Genomic DNA, 19733 nt, shown 5'->3' with positions numbered 1-19733 from the left:
CATTGGAGAGAAACCACACAATTAGTATATTTATGAATGGATCTCCTTTGAATCTATAGTTACTATCCACCTTTGTTTATTTTTTGCAACAAAAAAAAGCTCTTACGTTCAGTCTATTTCTGCTAAATGTATTTTGGTTTATAATATTTTAGCCTGTATGTAAATTAGAGAAAATCCACTTTTAAAATTCATTAAAATTCACCTCTGAATATCACTGCATCATCTCTAAAAGTAGAGTAAACAGCTTGTCTTTCTCCTGGAGGCGTGATGTCTCTGTGGTGAGGAAATTGGGCTCCATATGCTGGTCTAATCCGGCCCAGGTGGTACTGTCCGCTTCTATTAGACGAGGTTCCTGCAGGCCATATCTGACTCGGAGAGCAAAGCCGAGCCACGGTGTAATCTTAAGCTTTCCTCCAGATCACAGCAAAACCGCGCAGGGAAAGCTCTGGCTCTCATTCTGAAACCCGTACCCTGAGTTGGAGACACTTTTTGTGTGTGGAGAGAACAACAGCATAAATTGACGTCTCTAAAACCTTTTGTTTGTCAAATGAGAAACAAAGTGCAGAAGTCACAACAGAAATGCACTGAATGAACCAGTAAGAATTAAATTCAGAATTTTCTTTTATTGTTTCAAAGTTCAATTAAAGTGAAAAATAAATCGTATTTTGAACAGAGTGAATCAACTTTTATTAGGAATTCTGAGAAATGCCACAGTCAATGCTGGCAATATAAAAATAAATAATATCCAATAAATAAATTAATAAATATTATAAATATTTTATTGTTAAGGTTTCCTATGCATTTGTTCAAGTCTAACTTTTATGCAGACTAAAATTCATACAAATGTAAAAACATACAAATTATGAATTATATATTTTTTTATAGTGGATGGATGGATGGTATGTGTGAGTGCACTGTAAAAACACAATCTTTCTAAGTATTTTTGATCTAGGTTCTCAAGCAATATATGACTACACTTGAAAAAAGACAAAACTAACTTACAAGTAACTTTTCAGCAGATTATTTCACTTACAACTAGTACTTTTTCATCAATATTAAATAATTATGGGTTTTCCAGGCACATAGTGCCATTTTATAGCACAATCAAGTATGTTAACTTGAATAAAATGACAAATATATCAAAAATGACTTGAAATAAATTTTACTTTGTAATTTAACACTTTGAAATTGGGTCTCTGTCTCTTTAAAATCTCCTTCAGGAAGCGACAACATGGCTCCTCTACTAACCCTTTAGCAACATTTTTACCAGCATTGCACTGAGAAGTAGCTCCTATAATGAGCTCAGCAAATGAGCAGCTCCACCAGGTGTTTGCTAATTGCTGCTGGCTAGTCTGAAGGAGCTGAGTGGGGGAGTCACTCAGCTTGGAAACTGCAGCTCCGAGGAGGAGCTGTGTCTCGAAGGCGGGGCTAAGTCCACCCAGGCGTTTTGCAGCTGAATGGTTGCCATGGAGATTAAAGGATTTCTCAAACATGCGGAAAGAATCAAGACAACTTTCCAGGTCTTTTTTTGATGAGGGAATAATATTATTATATTATTATAATATTATAACATAAAAAATTTAGACTTTAGATGGTGCTGCCCCTTTAAGGAATTATTGACTTAAAACAAGTTCATAGAAGAAGTTACTTATTAGTTGGTTTTGGATTATTTCAAGTGTACTGAGATATTTGCAATATAAACGAGATTTTTTTTAAAAACTTTTTAAGATTTGTGTTTAGTGAGATGCCTTCACTGCCCTGCTGGCTAAATTAAAAGCTAACAACGTCTAACTGCAGCTCTTTATTTTAATTCACAGCTCCCCTCTCCGATCAGACAGTTGAGTTTCTTCCACCACGCCTCTGACAAGCTCTTAATCTTATCGGGGGTTTTCTTCCTCAGAGTCATCCTCTGCTGCTGGACCACATTACTGTCTATCTGCTGGAAGCTAGCTAGGATAGCACAGTCAAACGTGTCCTTCAGGTTCTTCTGGGTCAGCGCTGAGCACTCTGTGAAGCCCACCGCCCCGAGCTCCAGTGCCAGCCTGCGGCCTTCCTCGGTGCTCACTGGCCGCTGCTGGTTCTGCGCCAGCTGGATCAGAACTTGCACGTCTTCTCTCAGATCCAGCTGGGTGCCAACCAGAACCAGGGGAACGCCGGGGCAGAGCTGCTGGATCTCAGGGGCCCATTTGTTGGTGAGGTTTCGGAAGGAGCAGGGACGCACCACGCTGTAGCAGAGGAGGAAGACGTCGGCGTTTCTGTAGCAGAGCGGCCGGAGGCACTCCAATTCATCCTGCAGGGAGAAAAAACAGAGGAGACTGACGTCTCACATCAAACTTTTACTAAAGACGTCTTTAAAAAAGCTGTAATTCCCCTATAAAACCTTAAATCTGTGTTTGTTAGGGAAGATCTACAGCTGAAGATTTTAACTTCTGCATTTTAGAAGTTTTTTAAGCAAGATTTATTGGCTAAAACCATCCATCCATTTTCTAACACACTTGTCCCTTAGAGGGGTCGGGAAGTGCTGGTGTCTATCTCCAGCTAACGTTCCGGGCGAGAGGCGGGGTTCACCCTGGACAGGTCGCCAGTCTGTCGCAGGGCAACACAGAGACAGTTCCCACGCATGCACAGGGAGAACATGCAAACTCCAAGCAGAAAGACCCCGGGCCGGGAATTGAACCCAGGACCTTCTTGCTGCAAGGCAACAGTGCTACCAACTGCGCCACCTTGGCTAGAACCACTTTAATTATTTTTTAAAAATGCATATTTTTATCTATGCACAAGATTTCATTTGAACCTGTTGGTCTAAAGCAAATATTTTCTCCATTTTCACATGTGGTGTAATCTATATAAGCTGTAAATGTTGACAGGATAAAACAAATGTAGCACATTATAACCATTTATTAACCTAAACATAAAGACTCTGTAAGAAAATATTCCATATTTGAGGTTTTTCAGCAGAAATTGGATGTTCAGTCATTTACTAAACACCAGTTACACAACTTAGAAATTCAAATAGTGACTTATATTTGAAGTGCTTGCAGATTGTGTCAAATTACAACCACACATTTCAGTCATGCAACATGACAAACCGACACAATAATAATGTGAAGTAAACTGGATTGTTCTTGTTTTTTTACATATAAAACTCTGAGACCCCTAAATAAAATCTAATGCAGTCAATTAAATTCAGAAGTCCCTTTATTTTTTCTCCTTTAGTAATTCAGCAATTATTACTAAATTATGTGAAGTTATGAAGTGAAGTGTTTCAAAATAAATATTATTTACCCATTTTTAACTTTTGCCACATTTTGTCATGTTCCAACTAAAAACGTCAAAGTTTTTGAGTGGATTATTATCTAACATAATGTAATAATATAATGTTATGTGAGATAAACATATATACAAATATAAAGTGTGCCATGTATGTTTGTTTGGATGCCTTTAGTCTTATAGTAAAGAAAAGAAAACCTGCAAGAAGCTGAAAAGGATTTGAAACTGTGAGTTTCACCTTCTTGCCGGAGGTCATTAAACGTACAGCAAGAGCTAAAGTGGCATTTCAGATGTTTGAATGGCCCAGTCAAAGTAGAAACCTTAATCAAATTTAGGGTAAACTTGAAAATTAATATTCTCAGAAAGAAAAACAATACATAACAAATCCTTTCTCCGCTGATAGGCAACTAGAGTTCAATTAAAACAACTTGTTTTATCAGCGTTTTCATGCTAAATGTAAAACATGATCAACCTTAAAAAATATAAAATGAATTTAATGTTTAGTTCTGCTCAGGGATAATAAGACCATTAATAAAATGAGTATAGGAAAGGTGCATTATTCAATAAATCATCTAATTAATATTTGATCAAAATGAGAGATAATGACGTTGCTGCATTGATTTCCTGCTGTATTTTATATCTAATTCAGTGGTGTCCAAAGTGTGGCCAGGGGGCCATTTGTGGCCCTAGAAAAGATTATGTTCGGCCCCTGACCAGAAGTCAACAATGGTAAGAATTTGTTAACCAAATTGGCAAAAAAATTGTCCGAAATCTTACCAAGTATTTATAGGGGTTTTTGTACTCATTTTGCTCTAAATAACTGCAATATTGGTTAGTAGCCCAATGCTAAATCTAACATGTAGCCTGCAGCAATAGGCAAATACTCAATTAACTGCATAATATATTAAAATGAGTGCGATAATTTTTATTTTTATTAAATCATTTTTGAAGGGCAATTTTCTTTAAAAACTTAATCAGTTTTGTTTATGGTTTTGGTTGTGTGTGGTTTTTATTCCTTTACATTTGTTATTTTTGTTTGTTGTGTTTTATTTAGTAAATTTAACATATTTTCCAGTTCCAGTGTGAGGTGTTCTTGCATTATTATGCCATTATCATTATATCAGTTGAAAATGGTCTCAGAACGACAATATTACAATTTATCGCAATCATTTCTGGGACAATTTATTGTCCAGTAAAGCTTGTAATTGAGACAAATTTTCATTATTGTAAAAAAAATGGATTAAAATGTAAAATAAAACAATATGTGTATAGTTATTGGATATATTGGCACCACCATGTTACATCAAGAGGATTTTCTGAATCCTGTCAATGTCTGTTTGAGGTTGTATTGTAAAGTCTTCATGTTTTTCCCTCAAATCTCTTTTTATATAGAAAAAACATTAAATAAATGGTACAATTAACATTATCACAACAAGAATAGTTATTATCTTTCTAATTAAAAACATCTTAGCAGATTCTTAAATTAATGTATTTGTGGGATGTTTTACAGGGAAATAAACAGGGTAAAACTGAAAGACTGGAGTTTTCTTTTTATCCTGTAGGGGGCGATGCGGAGCTACCACACAGGTTCTGACCAGGACAGCAAGATGAAAACAACGCAGAGAGAAAACGATCTGCCAACAGAGGAACCAAACACAGAGATCAGGAACGACTTACATTAACTGATCCATCAACTGGGCCCCATTTCTATCATGGCGACGCAGGGAAGAAATGATCAGAGTTTAAACTTACAGCTGCCAAACACTGGAGAGAGAACTCATACATGCCCTGTGTTCATTTTATAAACAAGCAAAAACAAACCCACCTGTCCAGCGGTGTCACACAGCTGCAGTCTGACTGGTTTCCCATCAACCACAACCATCACTGCAATAAAAATCCAAAAACACCAAACAATGTTTTCCAGTTTCACACTTTAACATTTAAATTGATTCTTCGTCAGAAAACATCGCTAAAAATGATCAACCTCTGCAGGTCAGACAACCCACACTGTGCGTAATCCCCACACCGCGCCACGCTGACAGTGGAGCTCACCGGTGAAGTTGTCAAACGCCGTGGGAACATACTCCGTGGGATACCCGTTGGTGGTGTAGCTCACGATGAGGCTGGTCTTGCCCACGGCTCCGTCTCCGACCAGGACGCAGTTCACTTTGCGCTCAGGAGTGGAACCGGACCAGCGGCGCTTTGCGCTCTGAGGGAAGTCCCGGTTCTTGAAGCGCCGCGGCGGAACCGTGGGTCGGTCTCCACCGTCAAACGGCTCTGAAACGCGGCAGGGCTTCTGGTTCCCCACGTCGCGGGGTAACATGCCTCTCTCTCGATTTGGTCCCAAATACTACCCGGTGTATACGCGCCGCTCCATCTCTGTTGACGCTCGAGTTGGCAGCAGCAGGTCGGTAAGCGGGTTTACTGTGAAGTGTGTCAGTGGTGCAAAGCAGACTGAAGTTTGTCTGCGCAGCGGGAGCAGCTGATTGGCATTCTCTACATCTGTCATGGTCGTGCGTCTTAAGAGGCTTACTGAGCACAACACCATCTGAAACTCCAGGGCTTCCCAGTGAAACCAACCCCGCTTACTGGAATCCTTTGATCCAAACACACTGCCTATCTTTAAAAATATATATTATTTAAACATTCAAACTCACTTTGCTCACATTTATTTATTGTTTTATTATATGTTACATTAATATGAAAGTGTGTAAACGTAGGAAAATGTTTCCCTAGATTATGAGTTATAAAAAATAATATAAAAACAGATACTTTTCACAGTTTTGAAAACATTTATTTTCAATCTGCCTTTTAAAACTTTACAGTTAAGAAAGTGTTTTGTCGCCCTCTAATGGTCAACACACGAACTGCAACAACAAACTTAAACAGTCATGGATAGTTCCAGTCCTGTAAAGCTAAAGTTTATTTATTCACAACAACCTTCACAATAATTACAATACCATAGACGGATAAATTAGAAAATAAGAAATTAAATTAAGTTTGACTAAGAAAAATATGATATTAAAATTGGCAGTAAAATACCAAGATAATTGTCATTTTATCAGATTTCCTAAGGTGAGCTGTGGATCATATGCAGCTCCTAATTGTATGTGAGTAAATAGTGCATTATTGTGAAGTGGGAATAAAATTATACTTTCTTAGGTTTATTTTTACTAATTTTTTTTAGATTATCTGAAAAATATGGCACGGATTTTGTAATATGACTATAGTCTCGTGTCTTTAGCAAGTCCTTAACAGCATTAGCATGTTGTAGAGTCTATAACATAAGATCCCAACAATTAAGGCTGAAACGATTAATCAGATTATGAATTGATTAATCAAAAAGTCATCAACTAGTTTAGTAATCGATTAATCAATAACAAAAGTAAACAGACTCAAAAAAAGCAATTTTCTGAAAAAACAAGATTCACAAGGAAGTTAAACCAAAAATGTACAAAAAAATATTCATTTAGCGTTTGAGATGATAAAAAACGTATTTTTCTGTAAATACGTTCTACCCAGAGCTTCCCATGTGGCAAAGATTTGGCTTCACCTGGTTCAAATTTTGTAAAAATCTCCTATTAAGCACCTTTTACTAGCCAGTTACTGATTTAAAATATCAACAAATCAGCCCTAAGCTGCATTGAAAGGCCTGAGCGTTACACATGTTGCTGTTGGAAGAATATTTGTATTTTACCTGCAGATGCATCCTTTTCTACAAGTGATCAGGCATACACTAAAGAAAAGCTGTTACTGCATTTTAGGTTATAAATGATTTATTTAAAAAAGGGAATGTACTTATTTGTTTGTTTGCATATTTTTTATGTGTTTATACTAACATATATAAGAGGAAAAATATCTGCATAATTTGACAAATGTGACACATGGTGTAAATGACAAATCAGAAATAAAAGAAAATAAAAAAATACATGAGTAAGTGCAAGTTACAAAGTTGAATTGTATACCTTATCTTTGATTTTTATAGCCATTTTGTTTTTTGGGTCCGAGATTGAAACAAGATGCATTACAAAGAAGTCCAAATTGGTTCCCTATATTTTTTTTTACTTTTAGAAATGTGGAACTTTGCAAAAAACAATAAACAACAACAAAAAAACAAGACCAGGTTGATAATAAATGTGGCAGAGGAGTTTTAATCTTGAAATCTGTGATACACAACAAAAAGAGGAAGAACTCTGGTCTGACGTTACAGGAGATCAGAGCAGCGATGTGAGCATTTCAAAAAATAAAAAATATAAATGAACAGAAGACTCTGGATAAATTTAGAAATATCAGGTTCAATGCAGAGGTGGGTAAAGTATCCAAAAATTATATTAAAGTAAAAGTAGTGATACTTCAACATATTTTTACTTAAGTAAAAGAAAAAGCAACCATACAAGAAATTACTCAAGTAAAAGTAAAAAAGTATTTGGTAAAAACTCTACTCAAGTATTGAGTAACTGATTAAATTATCAATAATTTAATCTTTAAAAAATTACATCAACAGATGGACCAAAATATAAAATTATGAAGAAATTAAGGAAGAAAATGACAATAATTCCTATAAGTTTCTTTCAATAAAAAAATAACAAAAACTGCAGGTGTGTGTCTGGTGATTTTTTGGATAAAATATGTTTGTTTTTTTATTTTGCTCAAATAAGGGTAGCGATACTTCATAATAGAATTACTCGAGTAACAGTTAAAAGTACAGCGCAGTAAAAATGCTCCTGAAACTACATATTTTCCAAAAGGTTATTCAAGTAAATGTAATTGAGTAAATGTAACTAGTTACTACCCAACTCATGTCCAATGGGTGTGAATATTTTTGCATGCCAAAAGCTCCCTTTCAGCATAATGGCCTACAACACAGAGGAACAAATTGTGTGAAGCATAAAATAATCTTTAACCAGCTGCTGACATCTCTGCTTAACAGGATTAAGAAGAAGTCAGTGGAAAACAGTACATTTCTGCCAGACCTGTGAAAGGATTGAGACATCATTTGGCTCCAGGAGCTGGCACAGAAATAAACCCAAACACTGGTTTATACAAAGCTGCTACTGTTGGCCTCCACCTGCCCCCAGCGTCTGATAAACTAGACACCTAATCAGGACCTTTAGGGAGTCTGGGAGTGAGCAAATACATTAACTCAATTTAGAGTTTGGGATTAAATACATACAACGGCATCCCTCTGCTTTTCCTCTCTGTTTCTGCAGGGATCAGCTTCATTCCCCTTCACCCTCTCTTTATCGCCGTCTTTACCCTCTCCCACTCTTTCTGTCACTCCCCCCCACCCACCCTCCACCCTCTCGGGAGGGGCTCTCAGGCTCTATAGTTATGGGCTGGGGCCATCTGTCACCGGGCACATTCATACAACCACCAGAAGGCCACAACATGTGCCGGTTTAAATGGAGAACCCAACTTTCCCAGGACACACAGGCCTGACCCCAGCAGCCCTTCCTCCTCCTCCATCCTGCAACCATCAACACCATCCAGCATCCCTAAAAACCCCACCCAGCTGCCACACCCTCCTCCACCAGCACCTCCAAGAAATACTGTCTGCATGTGAATTGGTGAATTAGAGCCCCAACCCCCCACATCTACACCCAAATAAGTGTGTTTAAGACAGGGTGGGTTTGAGGGGAATCAGCTGATTGGTGAAACCGATGGAGGATGGATGGAAAAGGAGCGTGAGGTTTTGTCGCTGGGAGGACAATAGGGATCGCCGGGAGGGGGAGTATCACACGCTTTTGCTTTGTGGCTCGGTCAACAGGCGTGTGCCACGGGTGTCGTCTCGCCTCCCCTCGCCTGCTGTCCAACTCCTGGAATGGGCCAGAAGCCATGAGAACCGGTGCCCTGGGCCCTTTAATGAGGGGCGTGCTGTTTCTTATCAAAGATGGACAAGCTATCATTACAATCATCATTAGAAGCTGCACAATGGAGCACGCCTTCCTCAGCTATGGATGGGAAAATCCTCCTACGGAGCCGGGACGCCGGGCCTTGTAGTGGGGAGGAGAAGGTTTTTGTTTTGTGTTTTTAAAGCCTGGAACTGTGTCAGTTTATTAAACGCTTGTTCAGGACAAATAAACCCAGAAATAATTTGTATTAAACTCTGCAAACAAACTAAGAGACCTTTTCCCACTGGTGATGGCGTTCCATCTAGGCCTGTCGCATAAGCCATTAATCAATTAATTTCTCAATAATTTCCATTTGCACGACTCATCGTTTGTCTCTGTCCATCAAAAACTGGATGATAAAAGTATTCAAAATGGTGTATTGGTCTCAACTAACTAAATTCTGTTTACAGAGACATTATAGTTCATTTTATTTGTTGTTTCTGTTGTTTTCTTCTTCTATTTTGGTTATTCAAAATGTTTTCCAGAGCTTTCTCAGAGACCATCAAACTTTCAGTTGAGCGTTTCCCTTTTAAATGTCGGCTACAAAGTGAAATACAGTTTAAAAGTAAAAAATTAAAAGTACTTTGTAACTGTACTCAAGTTGATTTTTCAGATATCTGTACTTTACTTTAGTATTTATCTTTTTGACAATTTTTTACTTGTACTTCCTGCATTTTAAGAGCAATACCTTTACTTCCTGCTCCTTATATTTTAATCTAAGTAACATCGCAAACAAAAGAGAAATGCATTCGGAGATGCAGACATTCCCCATCTGCAGCCTTATTTTTAATCTTACATGTTGTTTCTCAAAGTACAAGTAGTGACGGATGCGCCAATGTTTTATCCAACATATTCCTGATTGAGATTCGGTTTTAAGAAAAACTAGAAGGTATTGTTATATCTGAACCAACACAGAGCATGTTGTGAACAAAAATAAAAAATAATGTGATTAGAACTTTTTAAGTATTTTTAAGTTATCTAAACTGATTTTATGTTCTTGAAAATTAAGATTACTTTTTACGCTTTTGTGCTTTAGTACATTTCAAAACTTGTACTTTTTTTTACTTTTACTCATGTAAAACAGTAAAACCTGTATACAATTAGGACTACTGAAAAAAATAATAATTCTGGCTTTAATCTCAGACTTCTGAGATTAAAGTCTGAATTATTTTTTTCAGTGGCCCTGATCTTCTTCCGTAAACATATACTTTTGCTTTTACTGGAGTACTTTTTATAAGTATCTGTACTTCCAAGTAGAGAATGTGAGACGTTTTGACGCATCTGAGTGAAACGAGGCTCGGATGAGGATCTTGATTCGGTTTGTTGCTGGTCTGTTTCGTCTCTGGGTTAAAATGTCATGCACTGTAACTCTGCCTTCAGTTTGTCATCATTATTGTGGGCTCAGAAAACATGTTGCCGCGCCGTGGCCTTTCTCGAGAGCCTCCTCCAAATTCTTTTTAATTCTGTCCGCCGACCTGCGGCCAGGCCACAAAAAGCATTGTCATGCCGCTGAAGATGGGGAGGATGTAAGGGTGAAGTGTGCGTGTGTTTACGGGAGGATGGGGTGGGGCATGACACTGCAGCCGCGGCAGCTGGCAGCCCAGCTTGCAGGGGCCATCTCATCACAATGGACAGCCTTCCCCCTGGGGCCAGTGATTTAGGACAGGCCTCTCCGGACAAGAGAGGGACACTGGCTTTGCAGCCTCGGCTCCCCTCCTTTTCCACCGGTTCCCATGCTCCCGCCCCAGCGCCTCCACTTACACTCTCCTCATCCAACTGTGACAAAGCTCTCTCCTGGGATGGGGAGGCGGGCCTGTAGATGGGAGCATTCCTAAGGTGTAGCAGGTTAACTCATGCCAGACACAGGAGGGGGAACACAACAGGTGCATGCGGATCCGCTGTCGTCCAGCAGCAGCTGAGAGATAGGGGCACGGGGGTATTATAGCACCATTATGCGCCGCTGCTGCACCGGTGGGCTGCTGGACCTGCTTTTTTTTTTTTTTTTTTAAACAAAACAAGGCTTTTTATGTGTAACCTAGTCTTGCACCAACAAGCCTGTTTTTCGTCCTGCTACCTCGGCCAACACCTGCTGCCGCAGCAACATCCAAAGCAAGAACTAGAGATGCCAATTACTGACTAATGAGTTAAGCTAAAGTCAGAGTCGGGTAGTAACTACTTACATTTACTCAATTACAGTAACTTTTTTGAAAAATATCTACTTTTAGGAGTATTTTTACTATGCTTCACTTTTACTTTATGAAGTATTTCTACTTTTACTTGAGTAAAATTTCTGGATTTTCTACCCACTGAATGAAAAACAAATGTGTTTTAACCAAAAATTCACCAGACACACCAGCAGTTCATGTTAAAGTTTCATAAGTTTTATTTAGAAAGAAACTGATTTGCCTGATTTTGTTATTTTTTGCTACTTATATCAATTATTGTCATTTTAGTCCTTAAAATACCAACATTTTCACTTAGCTTCATATTTTGGTCTGTCTGATTAGGTGATTTTTAAATATTATAATGTACTTGAGTAATTTTTTTACCAAATACTTTTTTACTCTTACTTGAATAATTTGGACGGCTACTTTTTACTTTTATTTGAGTAAAAATATGTTGAAGTAGTCTTACTCTTACTTGAGCACAATTTTTGTGTACCCTACCCACCTCTGACTAAAGTTGATTGATCATTTCGATCATCTAACAATTATTTTTCTTAAAAACCTGAGTTTACTCTAAGTACCAAGAGGGTTTTTTCATGGGTAAATTTCTCATGCTGAATTAAAAAACAAACATTATATGTTACCATTATTTTGTGTCAGCTGCATTTGATACTGACTACATAAACAGAAAATTGTGTTTTGTTTTATAAACCTCTTAGTTTGCTAAAGAGAAAAATAAATGATGAAAAAAATAAAATATGTGAAATGCTTAATTCCCCAGGGGCGCATTCATACACAAGGAATGTTTAAAAATTTCGCCATGATGTGCTTTAACTTACGACCGCTATCAAAACCAACCGTGCTTAATGGCGCCATATTTTTGCCCCATCATGTTACAATTTTTCTCTGTCTTCGTCGCCCTTAACGCAACTCCGTCATACAACACGGCTGAATGAGCGCTACGGCGAAACGTTAAGAAGCTTGTCGAGTGTTCATATTTCAATCTAGAACCGGATAGTGCAGTTTGCAACTGTTAGGTTGCTCTCTTACCTGTTTTGGCACTGCCGCCATGTTTGTTTCTGACTCCGCTTCAGGATGACCAGCGGCGCCCTCTGCTGGATGGCGGCCAAACCACAACATCGAAAGAAGGTCTAAGCCAGAGGTGTCGAACTCTTTTTCATTTTGGGCCGTATCGAAAATCTTAATGTTCTTAAAGGGCCGGTTGTTCCAGAATATATTGATAAAATTAAATTGTTAAAATATTTATAAATGTTTCAGCATTCAATAAATGTTTCTTAAAGTGAAATTATATTGAACAACTATTCACACTGATCAGTCCAACCAGGACTTTGTTTTTGTGTTTTTATAGATTTTGTGGTGAATATAGAAATATGAATATAGAAATATTTGTCAGGAATTTTTACGATATTTGCGCTAATATATGATGCTAAATCTGACTTTTTATTAATTGCTGTATCAGTCACAGATATAACTTGACATCAAGTAAGGTTAAACTAAATGTTTTTGGCCAATTTTGAGAAGAAATGTTAGTAAAATCAGAAAAAATGTGGGGATTTTTTGATTTCGTGTGAATTTTGCGTATTTGTGGAAAAATTTGAGGGACTTATTGATGGAATTTGGAGTCTGGAGGGCCACATAAAAAGCTACGGCGGGCCAGATTTGGCCCCGGGGCCTTGAGTTTGGCACATGTGGTCTAAGCAGTAGTTAATTGGTAATCGATTTGAAATTTTGTTTTAATAATAAACCATTAATCGACAATTAATAGTAAGTTGATTAATTGCTTGTATAATCTGGACATCTGGTCTGACTCTAAATCCAACCCAATGGAAAAAAAACCTGAGCTCACTGGTCTGGAAAAATCCCACCACTTCAAACTGGAGTCCTGAAGTGCCCTTTTTGCACCTCGGCCCCCTGCCTCCTCCTCCTCTGGCCCTCTGAATTATGTTATATCTCAAATGAGCAGTCATACAGCAGATTGTTTGGTGTGGCTGCATTGACATAACTGGTGACAAAGCCTCTAACAGAGCGAGTGTCCTGAGGGGATAGGCAGTATTTGGTTACTGGATCGTTGATCGCTCCCCATTGTGATCCACTCTGGGTCCCATAGAAAGTTAAAAGGAGGTTTGGGGAGGGGGTGATGTGTGTGCATATGTGGGCCCACAACGCAGGTGTCTGCATCTGTTCATTTCTGGGCAGATGCTCAAGGCTGGAGAGATACAGAGGGAGAGATAGGGACAGGGGACGAGAGGAGAAGAGGGACTTCTTCCATTTACTGTTGTCTTTTAATGATTAAGCAACAATGAAAAAAATAAATAAAGTGTTTAAGGTACATAGGGATCTAAATAAATTAGAATCCAATCAAAGAGCTTATTTATTTGAGTATATAATTTCAAAAGGTCACAGGGTGATGTTTTTCACATGTTGATTTCTATTCATTCAATCTAATAATAACATATTTTTTTGTTATCCTTTATTTATTTAATTATTTATTCTTTGTTCTGATATATACTTTTATTTACTTGTTTATTTATCCATTTATTTACTGTCTTTCTCTCCCTCTCCTTTCCACCTCTACATAATATCTGTTAATCTAGCAATATTAGAGAATAGGAAAATAATCATGAATCATGATTTAACCACTTAAGCCTTTTATGCTGTAATAGAAACATATTAAAAGATGCAAGTAAACAAATAATTCAGTTCCTTCTGTGAATGAGAAAATAAACATTTTATTGACTGAAATGTAATAACATAGCGTTCCTGTAGTAAATTTGTAGCAGGTGAAGCTATTTCTATGCCATTTGAGATGTTTTGGGTGAAACATATTTTCAGACAAATGTTTCTACATTTTGTACAGTTTTGGCTAGATGCTGCTCTGACTGCGTTGTTCTTTCTGCAGCTGGTCGTTTTTGAGCACATTTTGCATGTTATTTGGAAAGCAAAGTCTCAGAGTCCGGAGGATGAGTTGAGAAGCTTAGGATTTAGTCAGTAATGATTTGGAGAGTCACAGCATCTTGAAAAAGTTGAAAAACACAGAATCTCCACAGGAATAAACTCTTGAAATAAATCACATTGTGTTAAATGAATCTATACACGAGTTTCATATGAGCCAACCGTAAGATGCACCAGGGATGAGAAGTTATCAACAAGCAAGTACTCTGCAACAAGCAAAGCTCTTTAATGGTGTGACATTGTGACCTTAATGATGCCAGCATTAACACAGAAAACTCAGCTGAGATTTCTAAGCTGAGTGTAAGATACTTAGTGTTGGTCTATTATATAAATTTCCAAAAAGAGAAAATAAAACAGCAAAAAAACAAAACCGCAAGCCGTGTGGCTGTAATGTGACAAAAAGCAAAAAAAATTCTTAAAAAATGCCCAACTAAGTTTGTATTGGATTTCTGGCAAGTCAAAATAATGTAATAATATAGAAATATAGTAATATAGAAACAGAAATACCCTTTACCGTATCACGGAGGTGACATGCAGCTGTGAAAGATTCAAGTTAAGGTCAGTGGGAGCATGCATATTTATATAAATGTAAACAAAAATAAAACACAAGACTGCACAGAAAAAATAGCGCTGTGCAGTTATTAAAAATAGAATACTTAGAAATATGCAGCTGAGCGCGGTAATTAGAGAAAGAAAAATGTACATGTGCATGTATAAATACGTACATAAAAAACACCAACAGACTATTTACAAGAAGTGAAAACTGTGCAAACAATTCAGATGTGCAAATAACAGTAGGGATGTTATCTGAAATGAGAAAAACCGCAAATAACAGCAGGAATGTAAACATTTATTGACTCCTTTGGGAGCACTGATGGTTATAAAGTCCTTTGTGTACCAAGGATGTATAGTCTGTCACAGAAGGAGCTCTTTAGTTTGTAACAGCTTCATGCATGAGGGGGGACAAAACTGTCCAACAGTGGTTACTCAGAGTCCTTATGTCTTCCACTAGGACTAGCTAAAATAAGCTTCCTGTAAAAATAAAAGGCTTACACTGCGACCAGAGTAACTAATTTTGCTCCACATCATGATTTTAGCATGAGCTGAAATGACAAAAAACTCCTTGATCCATGAAAATACTTTCTATCATGAGGGTAGGAAATTGATCACTTGGTATGCTAATAATTAAACGAATAATGTTAATTATTTGACAATGTGAGTAGTATTGATGCTCGTGTGATATGAATGTATTGGTGTTACTTATAGCTTCTGATGCTGGTGTTTGACTGCCGTTTTATGCCTGTACCCTTTAAAATGTCAGTTTTTTCTGCTAGCATGATCATCGTGATTTAGCGTTAGAGCTAACTTAGCCGTTAGCCTTAAACCGTTAGCCAGATCGCTTTCCAGATAATACATCGGTCGGGTTAAAACATAATTTATGACAAAAGGGATTAATACTTAATAAATGCAAATGATTATATGTTTAGCATTGCTATTTTAATCATACTGAGTTGTGTTTATTTGACGCGTAGCCGTTAGCCTTGAACCATTAGCATCGAGCCGTTAGCCAGATTACTTCCTGTTAGGTTAAAACAGTATTTATGACAAAGGGGATATCTAAGTATAGTTTTCTTTCACTTGTGTTTATTCACTTATTTATTTGCCTAATTAACAATCTGAAAGCACACTAGTAAGTTTATGACGCTTTACTGGTTCCTTCTAATAAAAGCGTGAATATGAAAACATAACTCCTTGGATAATTATGGTATCCTGTTTTTATTTTTTGTACATAAACTCATGCATAGAAGGAAACATTTTTAATGCCTCTTTGTTTTCTGTGTTGTCAGTTTTCTTTGAAACTCGTAGTTCACTATATGAATGGAAATGATTTAGCTTTATTATTTTAATCAGACTATATGAGCTGTGTTTATTTGACCCTCTGTCTTTTTACCATACCAGTTGGCGTATCGTTGGGCTAACAGGAATATTTGCTGTGGGTAAACTTGTTGTGCACATTATCAGTTGTTGAATTATCGATTTTTCTTCCTAGGGACCCACGTGCTCTGGGGCCGCGCGCTCCGGTGCGTCACCCCCTCGCGCGGCAGATGTGTTTTCATAAACACTGGCACGCGACTCACAGCTCACTGTTTGCCACTCCCTGCGGACCCCAGTGTGCCTCTGCGCACGCGTGTCCGTGTACACACAACCCACCCCCATACACACACACATCACTGCAAAGGGCGTCTCTGGCCCACCAACGTAATTACAGGGGCACTCTTTACAGAAATCTAATGCACGTCATGTCTCCAGTAGCAGCAACGTATGCAAATGAGGCGGCGGGCCGCACTGGGCGGCTGTGAGGAGTCGTGGGAAGGCGCGTGGAGCCCCAGCGGAACCCCGAAGAGCCCAGGGGGAAACGCGGGTCTGGCCCGTGGCCCCTGCTCCCGCAGCAGCTGGCCGCAGTAATCTGATCTGGACACAAAAGAAGCAGTTGATTTCGTTTTCAGCTGATAAAACACGCCAAGCAACACGCAGTTCTGTTCTGGTCCTTTGGAACCGTTATGTTGTGCAAGTGATGAGTTTTACATTTTGTTTTTACGGACGCAAAATGGTGCGTCTCCATCCCAATTCTCAGCCCAGAAGCGTTTGTACTCCCTCCACCGGAGGCCAGAGTTGAGTAGTTACATTTACTCAGAGGTGGGCAGGGTATTGTAAGAGTAGTACTGCTTCCACATATTTCTACTAAAGTGAAAGTAAAAAGTAGCCGTCCAAGAAATTACTCAAGTAAGAGCAAATAAGTTTTCGTTGAAGTCTACTGAGTAACTGATCAAATTATCAATCATTTAATATTTACACATTACATCATCAGATGGACCAAAATGTAAAGTTAGGTGGAAATGTTGATATTTTAAGGACAAAAATGACAATAATTTATATAAATAACAAAAGACAACAAAATCAGGCAAAAGAAATGTTTCCAAATCAGTTTCTTTCAATAAAAAAAACTCATGAAACTTTAACCAAAATTGGTAAATATTACTCAAGAGTAGAAATACTTCATAATAAAATTACTCAAGCAAAAGTAAAAAAAAATACAGCGTAGTAAAAATACTCCTAAAAGTTAATTTTTTCAAAACTCAAGTTACTCCTTAACTCTTTTTTTACTCAATTACATTCACTTGGGTTACGTTTTTGAAAAAGAATTTACTTTTAGGGTAATTTATTATTTTTTTTTACCATGTTGTACTTTTTACCTTTACTTCAGTAATTATATTATCAAGTATTGTTACTTTTACTTGAGTAAAATTTCTGGATTTTTTTACCCATTGAATGACAAAATAATCAAAAACTCACTACAGACACACACCTGGGTTGTTTTGTTTTTTTACCCAATATTCTTTTACTCTTGAGTAATTTCTTGGCTGTTTTTTACTTTTACTTGAGCACAATTCTTGGTGGGTTCTCTACCCACCTCTGCCGATGGCATCATGGTGGGAGAGCTTTATTCTGTGGGAGGACGCAAGAAAAAAGCATCAATATTGGGTAAAAAAAAAAAAAAAGTCAATTGATGACCACAGTTTGGCATTCTCACCCTCCCCTTCCCCAATCAACGCCTCTTATGATCAATATCGTGTGATGCGCGCTGTGTTTACGTTCCCACGAGTGACCATGTGGTGTCTTCTCCTAAGGGACCAGGAAAAAAAAAATCTTCCTGCTTGCCCCTCACCATATGGCCCCGGAGGGCCCATACCGTTACAGGTCCTTAAACATGCTTCCAGTTTAGTGTAGACGGTGGACAGGGCCGCATAGAGACGTGCGCTTCGGTCCGAAAGGAGGGAGGGAGACACGAAAATAAACGTCGCGCATATGGGATGGGTAGCGGAGGGAGTTAGTGGTTTAGTGGCAGATGGCCTGTAAGGGTCTGTCCGCGTCTGAAGGCGTGTCGTGGTCCTTCAGTGAAGACTCCCCCTCTGCAGCCTCTCCCCCTCCAGGCATTCTCAGTCAATGGAAATTAAAGCGCAGAGAGAATGGATGAATAGCCAGACCCCGAGTCACCCTTTTTTATTTTATTTTGTTGTTACTCGCAGCTACTGGCAGGAGTTAAACTACCGGAGGACCCTACTGTAGCATCCTGGTTAATTAAACAGTCAGAGCTCAAGAGGAGAAAAAACATTTTGCAAAACCGAGGCTTCCGGTTTGATAACGACTACAAAGCGAGCCCCGTTTGGTTTTTATTTTAAATCCTGGATTACGGTACGGAGCCCCCTAGTGGACAGGGAGACATTTTTCCTTTTGCGTTCGCAAATATTGCGTTCCCTAGCATTACGTTTTGTGTTCCCTCGCGATAAATTAGCAAATACACTAATTGGTCTATTTTTTATGGCGCCCCCTGGAGGACATGGAGGATTTTTGTTCTTTTGCGTTTCCTCGCAATATTTACTGGTTGGTTCATGCGGCATAACTGAATACTGAAAGTCTTTCTGCTATAATATGAGGCTTTCGTAAGGTTTCTCCATGTATGTTAATATCGCGTTAGTGACATATCTGAAGTTTTATATCTTTTTCCTTAAATTACAAACCGCAAAGGCAAAACAGGTTAAAAATGGGCTTTCCATCTCTTTCCATCCCTTCTAACAGAAATTTTCAGTAAGACAGAAAGAGAGAAAAAATATATCCAAACAATTTTGACTATTTTTGAGTAATTTTCACGGGATAATTAAGTCATCTGATTGTGTCTTGGGTTAGCTGTCTGACGGTCCCTTCAACGATCAATACAGGAATTGATCGATTTTCAATCCGTTTTTTTGAACCAGAGTTAAAAATGTATAAACACATTTTCACCGAGGCTCTTTAAAGATGTATATATGTGCAATTTTATATTGACATTTGTGTAGAAAATAGACCCAGGTGCATTTGCTAATTTATTGCAAAGTAATTAGTCTACAGACCAAAAATATCTGGTAAGATTTTGTGTCTTTGCAGTGAGCAAGAAGAGCCGTCATCAGAGAACTGCCAAGTTGCTCAACATGACAATTTGCTCATTCTATAATTATTTATATTATTATGGTGGAGTGACATGAACAAAGCCATTATTCAAGGAAAGTCAGAAGATGTTCCACTTTCAGTTTCATGCAGGGGACATTTAACACACGGAAGAAAATTAAAAACATGAAACTTTTGGGTTTAGTCTGGAACTTATCTGTTCAAACACAAAATTAAAATCCACCACTTCAACAGTTAAACAATAAGAAAGGACATAAATTGTTACTGCACAATTTCAGCAATACCAAACAAATACCAAAACTAAATTAAAAACACAAATAATTAAAAAATAAATGCTAATAGACTTCGAATATAGATTTAGCCATTCCATTAATTCATTCTCTGTTATAGATTTTTAAAGTTTATTTTTAAAATTTGAAGTTTTTCTCTT

The 19733-nt window shown here is 37.9% G+C and overlaps 1 protein-coding gene across 2 annotated transcripts; it reads right to left on the bottom strand.

Annotated features, from left to right (window-relative positions):
• Nucleotides 1-1588: 1588 nt before the first annotated feature.
• Nucleotides 1589-5675, bottom strand: LOC102217713 (rho-related GTP-binding protein RhoU-like). 2 transcript variants are annotated; one of them, XM_014473409.2, is made up of 4 exons: nt 5323-5675; nt 5096-5154; nt 4948-4977; nt 1589-2290 (listed from the first exon to the last, which is right to left on the bottom strand). In XM_014473409.2, exons 1-4 carry the CDS (start codon nt 5591-5593, stop codon nt 1802-1804), a joined length of 849 nt encoding a protein of 282 aa, XP_014328895.1. In that variant the 5' UTR covers nt 5594-5675; the 3' UTR covers nt 1589-1801. The 2 variants fall into 2 exon arrangements, with proteins under 2 accessions (XP_014328895.1, XP_023190111.1); XM_023334343.1 differs by lacking the exon at nt 4948-4977.
• Nucleotides 5676-19733: the final 14058 nt, after the last annotated feature.

This window comes from Xiphophorus maculatus, chromosome 5 (genome assembly GCF_002775205.1).
Source record: "Xiphophorus maculatus strain JP 163 A chromosome 5, X_maculatus-5.0-male, whole genome shotgun sequence".
NCBI classification, from domain to species: Eukaryota; Metazoa; Chordata; class Actinopteri; order Cyprinodontiformes; family Poeciliidae; genus Xiphophorus; species Xiphophorus maculatus.
The sequence above is the reverse complement of the archived record's forward strand: the minus strand, read 5'-3'. Positions and strand labels throughout refer to the sequence as shown.